Source organism: Brassica oleracea, chromosome C4, assembly GCF_000695525.1.
Source record: "Brassica oleracea var. oleracea cultivar TO1000 chromosome C4, BOL, whole genome shotgun sequence".
Taxonomy (NCBI): domain Eukaryota; kingdom Viridiplantae; phylum Streptophyta; class Magnoliopsida; order Brassicales; family Brassicaceae; genus Brassica; species Brassica oleracea.
In genome coordinates this window covers 39,183,675-39,194,507 of record NC_027751.1, presented here as the reverse complement: position 1 = coordinate 39,194,507, position 10,833 = coordinate 39,183,675, and the positions used below count along the sequence as shown (strand labels likewise).

Genomic DNA, 10,833 nt, shown 5'->3' with positions numbered 1-10,833 from the left:
CAGTGTCTTTCTAGGTACGCTCTTTGTTAGGATATCGGCTAGGTTTAGAGTAGTGTGAATCTTCACCACTGAAACACTCCCGTTTGCAATCACATCTCTGTTGAAATTGAACTTAGTGTGAATATGCTTTGTTCTCTCATGATATCCACCATTTTTCGCTAGAAATATAGCTGATTGAGAATCACAATTAATCTCGACAGCTCCTTGATCATAGTCTAGGTCTTCACACACCCCTTTCAGCCATAAGGCTTCTTTAGCAGCTTCATTTAACGACATATACTCTGATTCAGTAGTTGATAAGGCCACTATAGGTTGAAGGCCCGATCTCCAACTGATAGTGTTGCCGCCTACTTGAAACAAGTATCATGTAACTGACCTGCTTCTGTCACGATCAGTTGCATAATCTGCATCGCAAAATCCTTCAACTCTGAAATCATTTCCTTTAGTAAACCATAGGCCAAAATCAGTAGTTCCTCATTAATATCTCAGAATCCACTTCACTGCCTCCCAGTGTTGTCTTCCTGGATTCCCCATGAATCTACTTACGACTCCAACAGCATGAGTTATATCAGGACGTGTCCCCACCATGGCGTACATTAAGCTACCAACAGCACTAGCATAAGGAACATCAAACATAACTCTCACTTCTATCTCTGTTTCTTTCTCATCTAAACTCTTTAATCTGAACTGAGAACCCATAGATGTAGTAACAGCCTTGCAATCACTCATATTGAAGGTTGAGAGTACTTTTTCAAGGTATTTTCCCTGAGATAGTTTCAAAGTTCCAGCTCTTCTGTCACGCACAATATCCATTTCTAGAATTCTTGTAGCAGGTCCAAGATCCTTCATGTCGAATTCACTACTCAGTCTAGCTTTAAGATCTTTAATCACTTCCATGTTCTTGGAGATAGCCAACATATCGTCCACGTATAACAACAGATAAACTCTCGAAGTCACTTCTGAACCACTAAAGTAGACACACTGATCATACGGACTCTGTCTAAACCCCTGTTGCTTCATGAAACCATCGAATCTCTTATTCCACTGTCTCGGTGACTGTTTAAGACCGTATAGTGACTTCTTCAATAGACAGACCATATCTTTCTTTCCTTTAACTTCATAGCCTTCTGGCTGTTCCATATATATTTCTTCATCTAAGGTTCCATTTAAGATGGCTGTCTTCACATCTAGTTGTTCTATATATAGGTCTTCTTTAACCACCAAAGACAGAATCAAGCTTATCGATACATGCTTCACAACTGGTGCAAACACTTCATTATAATCAATTCCTTCCACTTGTGAATAGCCCTTGGCAACCAACCTAGACTTAAATCTTGGATCTTCAACTCCTGGTATGCCTGGGTTCTTCTTATAAACCCACTTGCAGCCAATAACTCTCTTCTTAGCAGGTCTTTCCACAATCTCTCAAGTCTTGTTCCTATCAAGTGAATCCATCTCTTTAGATCTCATCGCTTCCTAATATGACTTAGGTTCTTCAATCTCAATATCACTGGCTGCAGATAGAGCATAAGCTACAACATCAAAATCATCATATATAGATGGTAACTTGGTTTCTCTGCGCTTTCTGTCTCTAGCCAAAATATAGTGATCTAGATGCTCTTCAGTTTCTTCTTCCTGAACAGCTGACTCAACCTCTGAATCTGAAACTGCTCCACCTGAAACTGAACTCTCTATCTGAACCACATTTTCTGAAGTAGAAGCCTCTGAATCATGGAGACCTTTAAAAGGACCCTGAATCAAATTTGGACTGAAAGACACGCCTTTCTTTTCCCTCTGAACAGACTTTCCTTTATCAGCATAAACTGAATCATTCTGAACACTCTTCACTTCTACTTCTTTCTCAGCTTCCTTGTATACTTCTTCCTCATGAAATATAACATTTCTGCTAATCGTGCAACTTTCTTCTTCTGGTAACCACACTCTGAATCCCTTTGTTCCTTGTGGATAGCCAACAAAAGATCCCTTCACCGCTCTAGGACTTGTTTTAGCATTTCTCGTATGAACATAAGCAGCACACCCAATCCTTCTTAAATGCTTGAGTACTGGTCTATTTCCTGACCAAAGCTCTTCTGGAAGCTTGTACTCAGTAGCAGAACTTGGAGATCTGTTGATCAAATAGACAGCAGTTGAAGCCGCTTCTGCCTAAAAACTCTCTTCCATTCCACTCTCAGCCAACATACACCTCACTCTCTCCATAATGGTGTGATTCACTCTCTCCGAGACCCCATTCTGTTGAGGTGTATAAGCACAAGTTCGATGTCTCTTTATTCCAGCAACCTTGCAGAAATATCAAACCTTATGTTACAATATTCCAGCCCGTTATCAGTCCTCAAACATTTTAGTTTCTTTCCTGTCTGAGTCTCAACCTCTGCAATCCATTCATTAAACTTCTCAAAGACCTCATCTTTAGTTTTAATGAAATAGATCCAGACCTTCCTTGAGTAATCATCAATAAACGTGATGAAATATTGCTTTCCAGCTAAGCTTGGAACCACAGAAGGAGAACCCCATAAGTCTGAATGGACATACTCAAGTACCTCTTTTGATGTATGTTTCCCCTTCTTAAAACTTTGCTTATGAGCCTTTCCAAACACACAATCTTCGCAGAACCCTAGTGTATCCACATATTTTGCCTCAAGATATCCTTCTTTAACAAGTAAGTCAAGTCCTTTCTGACTTATATGTCCCAATCTCAAATGCCATTTCCAGGTTGTAGTGACTTTAGAGACAGCAGAGTGACTCTCACCTTTAAGAACAGTTCCGTCCAAGTAATACAATCCATCTGCATACTTTCCTGTTAAGATTTCAACTCCATTCTTAAAGAACTTCACCTTGTAATCACTTCCCTCATAGGTACAGCCCGCCTTCTCAAGACACCCATATGAGATTAAATTTCTTCCCATGGTCGGCATAAACTTCACATCTGTTAGAATCACAACAGACCCATCTGATCCTTTAATACGAACTTTACCAACCCCTTCAATCTCGCTGAACGTGCTTTACCTATCAACACCTTTCCACCACTCACTTGTTCGAGATCAAACAACACATCTTTGTTTGGAGTGATGTGGAAACTCGCTCCTGAGTCCAAGACCCACTCATTTTTGGTGTCTTGAATGCTCGCTGTGAGTATCAAAGGTTCCTTCTTAGAACTCTTAGCTGCTGCAACGTTCACTGAGCTAGAGTATGATCCCTTGAACTTTCCCTTATCGGGACAATCTCTCTTCCAATGACCTTCTTTACCGCAAACAAAACATCCCTTGTTGTTCTTGCTTGAGTTTGATTTAGAGTTGTATCTCCCTTTAGACTTAGATCTTCCTCTCGAAATTTTTTTGTCTTTCTTATCAGACCTTCTTCTATCTCCAACATACAGTCCTTCTGCCTCAGGTTTAGACTTCCCTAAGACACCTCTTTCTCTTAGTTCAGTCTCCTTTGAGTATGCTGCGGAAATAACATCACTGACTGTAAGCGTATCTTTTCCACTGCCGTACTTCAATGTGTGGACCAGTGGTTCATACTTTGGAGGTAATCCGGTAAGGATTTGAATAGCCTGATTTTTGTCGGAGATCTTTATCTCTAGACTCTCTAAATCGTTAACCAGCTTCAAGAACACATCAAGGTTCTGCTCAATAGACTTCTGCTCATACATTCTGTAGCTTGCGAATCTTTGCTTAAGATAGATCCTATTAGGAAGAGACTTAGTTTGGTAATCCCTTTCCAATGCTTTCCATATGCCAAGAGCTGAAGTCTCCTTCATGACTTTCCTTATGATTTGATCACTCAAACTCATCTGGATCAGACTGCGAACTCTCTTGTCCTTCATAGCCTTTGTAGGATCAACTTTCTCCTCAGCATCAGACTCAATCTTTTCACTAGCGTCTCCTGACTCAGCCTTTCCCTCTAGTACTGAATCTAGACCTAGAATCTCAAGAGCGCATAACATTTTATATTTTATGTTTCCATATTCCAAAATCTCCAGATCCATCAAACTTCTCAACTTTGAAACGACCCTGAGTAGGTTCCATCTTGTCTTATATCAGATTGATCAGATCCGAAACAAGACGATGGTATAATCTTCCTCAAGATCAGAATACACAAATCACAGCACTCAAGAATCAACCAGATAAGTTTCGAACCTTACTGAGATCTTCTATACCTTGTGTATTTGCTTCCTAATGACGATCTGTAACACAACCTGGCTCTGATACCACTTGTTGCGCTTTGATCTCACTGCGTTCTTTGATTCAATTCGATATGTTGTATGTTTGTTATGCGATTATGAATGAATGCAAGAAGAATTTGTTTGCCCAGTTCGCTTGCGCTACATCTGGGGGGAGGCTCTTGCTCCCAATCCACTAAGCTTGATTGCAGTTTACAATACAAAGCTTATACAAGATTCTATCAAAGCTAACCACGAATCTTGTTGTTTCAGGATACCGATCTCGTCTTGAGGTGAGGAGAGCTCAACACTAGCTACCGGATCGCACCACTGCAACTCAGCACTCGCCGGAGAATCCACCGAAGAAGACGATCGCCTACTCTTCTTCTGCTCTCCGCTCTTTAGCTCGAAGATGACGATAGTTTGTTACATCCGTAACAAACAGAACGACGGCGTCTTATATATATCCTTTGGACTTGGACTCGTCTCAAATGTCACCGGCCCAATAGACCTCAAAGCCCATCAGCAGCTACCGGGTTTATACACTAAAGCCCACAATTTAGTTTTTTTTTACGGCTTAGACTAGATGCTTTTGGTAATTTGTTTCAGTGTTCAGCTTTGACCCCTTTTTTTGGTGTAAATGTTAAAATTCAGCCTTCAGCTTTGACCTTTGTGATATTATATGAATGACTGTGTTTATGTAAAATTTATTGATTTATAAAACTCTTAAGAAAAACTATATAATAAAAACTTTACACTTTCTGACGAAGAAAAAAATAGAATTGTTTCTCTTCTTCGTTTGAGTATGAACATAATCATCAATAGTACTCTCAGCACTCATAAGTTATAATTAATGACGACATTACATGTCTGATTCAAGTAATTTAATTTTCTTGTAGTACATAGGTCCCCGAAGATTTAAATGTAGGTCATGCGTCTCATTTCTTTTCTGCCAAAAGGAAGGAGCCAAGAGAATCGGCTCAAGTGGACACTAGTAACCATACACATTCACTCATTTCCTTCCAAGAAAAGATAAGATAAGGAAATTTTCTGCCACGTGGCCTTATCATAGTGGTCTGTATCGATAAGGGTGTCAACACCTTTCCTTAATCCTGTGGCAGGTAACGACGTTATCATCAGACATGAATCCCGCACTCTTTGATCTAAGGGCTTTATGCCTCATGCCGGCCTCACTATATATAGATGACCAAAGCAATAGAGAAACAAGTAATAGAAAAGAGAAAAAGAAGTAATAATGGCTTCCTCTATGCTCTCCTCCGCCGCTGTGGCTACCTCACCGGCTCAAGCCACCATGGTTGCTCCATTCACCGGCTTGAAGTCATCCGCTGCATTCCCAGTCACCCGCAAAAGCAACACTGATATTACTTCCATTGCAAACAACGGAGGAAGAGTTAGCTGCATGAAGGTAAATATCACTAGAGTTGTAGGCCCGTCCTTTATTATGTGGAACTGGTACATGTGAAAATCCGAGTGAACAATAGTATATAATAACGTACCGGATTGAAAAATGTGTATATACAAAAGGGAATTCCTATTTATTAACTGCAAATGGGATTTATAGGTGTGGCCACCAGTTGGAAAGAAGAAGTTTGAGACTCTCTCTTATCTTCCTGACCTTACTGACGTTGAATTGGCCAAAGAAGTTGACTACCTTCTCCGCAACAAGTGGATTCCTTGTGTTGAATTTGAGTTGGAGGTAATAAAAACAAAATTTTGTTTACTTGTATCTAAACATCCATTTTATACCATGTGAATCATGATTTTGAATGGTATGTCTATATAGCACGGATTTGTGTACCGTGAGCATGGAAGCACACCTGGATACTACGATGGCCGTTATTGGACAATGTGGAAGCTTCCTTTGTTTGGATGCACTGACTCTGCTCAAGTGTTGAAGGAAGTGCAAGAGTGCAAGACGGAGTACCCTAACGCCTTTATTAGAATCATTGGATTCGACAACAACCGTCAGGTCCAGTGCATCAGTTTCATCGCCTACAAGCCACCAAGCTTCACCGGTGCTTAATTTCCTTTCTAAAATAATCATATAATAATCTATACTCATTTCACTTCCAATTGCCTGTTTTTATCCTCTTTGGATTTCTGTCTGAGACATTTTCTATCGGATTGTCAAATGTCTGATTTATGGATATATATGTAATTTCTATATCGTTGCTTCTTCTTGGTTATTTTTATGGCAATTAGGTTTTAATTTTTTATCCCTATAAGAAAACAGACTACATAACTTAACAAAAAGGTTTCGATAATGTTAGTGGTAATTGCTTTATAGAACAAGAAACAATTTTACCTACAAAACACAGATTTCATCTTAAGTTAATTAGTTCATCAGATATTCAAATATAAGAGCACCAATGTATCATTTTGTATCCTATACGGTTTGTGTAGATTTTTTTTTACTATAGATTTATTTAATCATTTCATAAGGTAGTCATCATTTGATGTTTCACACTACTTACGTGGTATGAGATCCTTTAATACATATTATTCGTAAATTGTTATCGGAAATAAGATACATTATATAAATATATCCCCGCTATTAGTTAACACATACATATGGATCTATATTCTTATTTTTAATTGTTTTACAGGAATTGTTTTCTAAATTTTATAATTTTACTTAGCATCTTACCAAAAAAATATAATTTTTCAATAATATCAAAGTACTTTTTCTCAAGTTCATGCATGTCATCTCACTTACACGTAGTTAATCCTGGAAGAAAAGGATGGTCCACTTAAAATCTGTGATAGTCATATCTGTGGAGGATGCCATACAGAAGATACACTGCAAGAAAACAAGTTATTCTCGATGACTATATTCGTCGGAAAGTCATTGGGAATTATCTTTCTCCACGGATTTCCGATAACCACTTTTTATCGGTTTTATTTCATTTGACAAAAAATTCTTAGGAGATTTTTAAAAAGACGGCAATGAATTCCCCACAACTACTTTCCAAAAGAATTTTCGACAAAATCGGTCATGGAAAATGTTGTTGGAATTCTGTCAGAAGAATTCCCAACGCGACTTGGTCGTGACTCGTGAGTAGTTTTTCTCGATAAGTTATCAGTAATAATTATTTCTGATGACCAAAGGTTCGTTGGGAATTTTTTTCATAACCAAAAATTTCGTCGAGAATTCTTCCGACGATCTTGGTCGTCGAGAATTCTCCCGACGAGATCACACGTTTGTCAGAAATTATTCCTGATGAATATCCCAACGAATTCCCGACATAATTTTTAAAATTCAAATATTTAATATTTATAATTCGAAAATATTAAACCAAATACTTTAATATTTTTAACAAGAAACCAATATTTAAGAGTTTGAAAAAAAAAACCGAAAGTCGCCAAACTTGCAACGACGCATCGCTTGCATGAATTTGTTGTCCTCTATGATTTGACGGGCGTGTCCCACATTATGAGCCGTATTTGCTTCATTTTTCTTCTCCAACGCATTCGTACATTTTCTTCTTGAGCTCTTGAACAAGTTCGAGGTCAGCAGTATACAAAGCTGACATGGATAAAAAAAAAGGATTGTGCTCCACAACCTAACCTGACCAAGCGATGGTCGCTACGCCGGTTACCTGAGTTGGTCTAGAAAGTAGCATGTGCATTCGTTAATGCCAAATACTCCTTCAATCCCTCCCAAACAATTGGGTTGATTGACTTTGGCGTCTTGCCGACAACCCGCTTCTGTTTCTACTCATTGATTTGATAGTTGTCATGCTTTTTGTGCATGATGGTGGAATGCATTTTCCACCTGATCGAGTCATGGGCTACAGTTTCCAAGTGAACTCTTATTAAAATAGAAATAAAAATAATATTAGTTAAAAACTGTTAAGAGTCAATAATCATGAATCAAACAATTAGAAGAATTAACATCGATCATCCCTTGTCTTGTCCATGTATGTCAGATAAGCGTGTTTCAGCATTATATACATCATCTTCAAAATACTTTCGCTAATTCAGTTGCTTGAGTAATTGAACCTAAGAAAAAGAATTAAAGGAATGTGTAGTTTAAATAAAGAAAAATTTACCACATCGCACCGTCCGCTCATGAGGATGGAGTCTCGTCAGAAGTTTTCGTCTAGGTTGTTGAACTAACTCCGAGACGCTCATGGTAATTGGCACTTCCCAAGAGACCAAGGTTTGAAAATTTGGTGCGGGAGAAGATACAAGAAATCCAGACGCTGATACAGTATTCACACCAACTTGGGTGGGACGTTGTTGTCGAGCGCCTTGGGAATGTTTCCTGCATTTCCTGCCATATAAAATTAAAAATAAACTTTGTTAACAGAAAAAATAATCCAAAAACTATTTAAAATTTTTCTAAAATCAATTTTAACAAAACATTATCTAAAAAAGTTTTAAAATTTACAAAATGAGAAACAAGTTTTTTTTAAATGTATTGAATAATTAATTAATTATATAAAAAACGTTTTAGTTAGACAGACACTTTTAAATAATTTAACAACGAGCAATGAGTCATCGTCCACTCTCCCGTAGAGTCGTCGCCCACTTTACTCCTCACCCATTTCGAGTCATCGCCCACTCTCCTGTAGAGTCGTCGCCCACTCTCCCTAGAATCGTCACACACTTCTCCATTCATAGTGTCTTCTCCTGATTCGTGTCTTTAACGCTCTTCGTAACAAAGTTGCCAGTAAAAAATATTACAAACAATGAGAAAAAAATTACGTAAAACTAGCCAAAAGGTTGAATAAAAATGGTTAAACGTAAACAACAAATAGTTTTTCGACAAAAAAATTATTTTCATCATTTCGTAATCCAACGACACCAAAATAACCGTGGAGTGAAACGACGACATTTTCAGGAAATACTTAAAAGACCTAAATCATAAAACATTTTGAAATGAAAGCCCAAATCAATGAAGGTTTACTTGCTTTGAGAGGAATAAGGGAAAAAAAAAGGGGAAAATGAAGATTTCCGAAAAGTATAGACTTGGATATTGGAGATAATAAAGAGAAAAATAGAAAGATGATAGATGTATAAATGGAGGTTGAATATCTTATTAATATGTACAAGTACAGTATTTATACAGAGTACATAAGTGATTAGGTATTGACTAATTACAGTTATGACCCTAATGACATATATCTCCTATACACCCCCTCAAGATGGAGTAACATGAGTGATTCCAATCTTGCACAAAAGTTCTTGGAAGCGCGGTCGAGGAAGTGGTTTAGTGAGAGCATCAGCCAACTGGTCCTTAGTCGAGAGGTGGGAGACTCGTAGCGCTCCAGATTGCACATGGTGCCGGATAAAGTGAAAATCAAGGGCTATATGCTTCATCTTCGAGTGAAATACAGGATTGGCAGCAAGGTAGGTGGCACCAACATTATCACAGTATATCACTGGCATCTCTGGTAACGGTATACGCAGCCCAGTGAAAAGCGAACATACCCAGAGTAGTTACGCTGCTGCATTGGCGACGGCCCTGTATTCGGCTTCCGTAGACGAGCGAGCCACTCCCGTTTGCTTCTTTGAGCTCCAAGAAATTGGATTGCTCCCAAGGTACACGATATAGGCGTTTGTGGAGCAATAATCGTCAGCATCGCCTGCCCAGTCGGCATCGGAGTATGCGTGGAGCTTCAATGGTGTATCAGGACGAATGAGAATCCCATGAGCAGACGTACCAGCCAGATAGCGAAGAATTCGCTTGACTGCTTGCCAGTGAAGGTCTGTAGGTCGCTGCAGAAATTGAGCTAGACGATTTACCGGGAAGGCAATGTCTGGTCTGGTGAAAAAAGGTATTGCAGACTCCCAAGAACCGCTCTATATTCACTCAGATTATCCATCGGGGTTCCTGAATTTAGAGACAACTTGGGCGTCGGAGACATCGGAGTGGAGACCGGGCGCGCATCTATCATGTTCGTGCGAGTGAGCAGATCGAGCACATATTTCTTCTGTATCAAGTGCAAGCCTTTGGAGGTCCTGGTTGCCTCTATGCCGAGAAAGTAGCTAAGCTCACCAAGATCTTTAAGTGAGAACCAAGTTGAAATGGCCGCAATGAACGCATCAATGACACGATTGTTGTTGCCCGTAATTACCATATCATCAACATATACCAGAACATAGATAATGTCAGAGCCGCGGTGATATGTGAAGAGAGAGGTGTCTGCAGTGGAGTTCAAGAACCATGCAGTCATAATATAAGACCTGAGTTCCTGGTACCATGCGCGCGGCGCTTGTTTGAGCCCATAGAGGGCTTTCTTCAAGCGACAGACATAGTGTGGTCGATCTTGATCAACAAAGCCTGGTGGTTGTGTGACACAGACCTCCTCTTCCAGAGTTCCTTGCAGAAAAGCATTATTTACGTCAATTTGACGAAGACGCCAACCCTTAGTGACCGCGACATGGAAGACAGAGCGGACGGTGGTGGACTTGATAACAGGGCTAAACGTCTCCGTGAAATCATGTCCAAGTTGCTGATGAAAACCCTTTGCCACCAGACGAGCTTTATACCTGTCAAGTTCACCGTTAGCTTTATATTTAAGCGTAAATACCCACTTACAACCAATGACATTCTGATACTTTTCAGGTGGAACAAGTTCAGAAGTGCCATTTCGTAACTGAGCATTGATCTCGTCACACATTGC

General features: G+C 39.3%; 1 protein-coding gene across 1 annotated transcript; it reads left to right on the top strand.

The window, feature by feature from the left end:
- The first annotated feature begins 5,349 nt into the window (after window positions 1-5,349).
- On the top strand, window positions 5,350-6,412 carry LOC106342891 (ribulose bisphosphate carboxylase small chain F1, chloroplastic-like). The gene is made up of 3 exons (XM_013781947.1): window positions 5,350-5,606; window positions 5,763-5,897; window positions 5,985-6,412. The coding sequence occupies exons 1-3, from the start codon at window positions 5,436-5,438 to the stop codon at window positions 6,222-6,224; spliced, it is 546 nt and encodes a 181-aa protein (XP_013637401.1). The 5' UTR covers window positions 5,350-5,435; the 3' UTR covers window positions 6,225-6,412.
- The last annotated feature ends 4,421 nt before the right edge of the window (window positions 6,413-10,833 follow it).

What these genes read in the sequence shown, in the direction of transcription:
- LOC106342891 (XM_013781947.1), top strand. Translation starts at nt 5,436, where the DNA reads ATGGCTTCCTCTATGCTCTCCTCCGCCGCTGTGGCTACCTCACCGGCT. An exon ending in GAAGAGTTAGCTGCATGAAG is followed by an intron (nt 5,607 to 5,762) that starts GTAAATATCACT and finishes TGGGATTTATAG; the next exon opens with GTGTGGCCACCAGTTGGAAA. An exon ending in GTGTTGAATTTGAGTTGGAG is followed by an intron (nt 5,898 to 5,984) that starts GTAATAAAAACA and finishes ATGTCTATATAG; the next exon opens with CACGGATTTGTGTACCGTGA.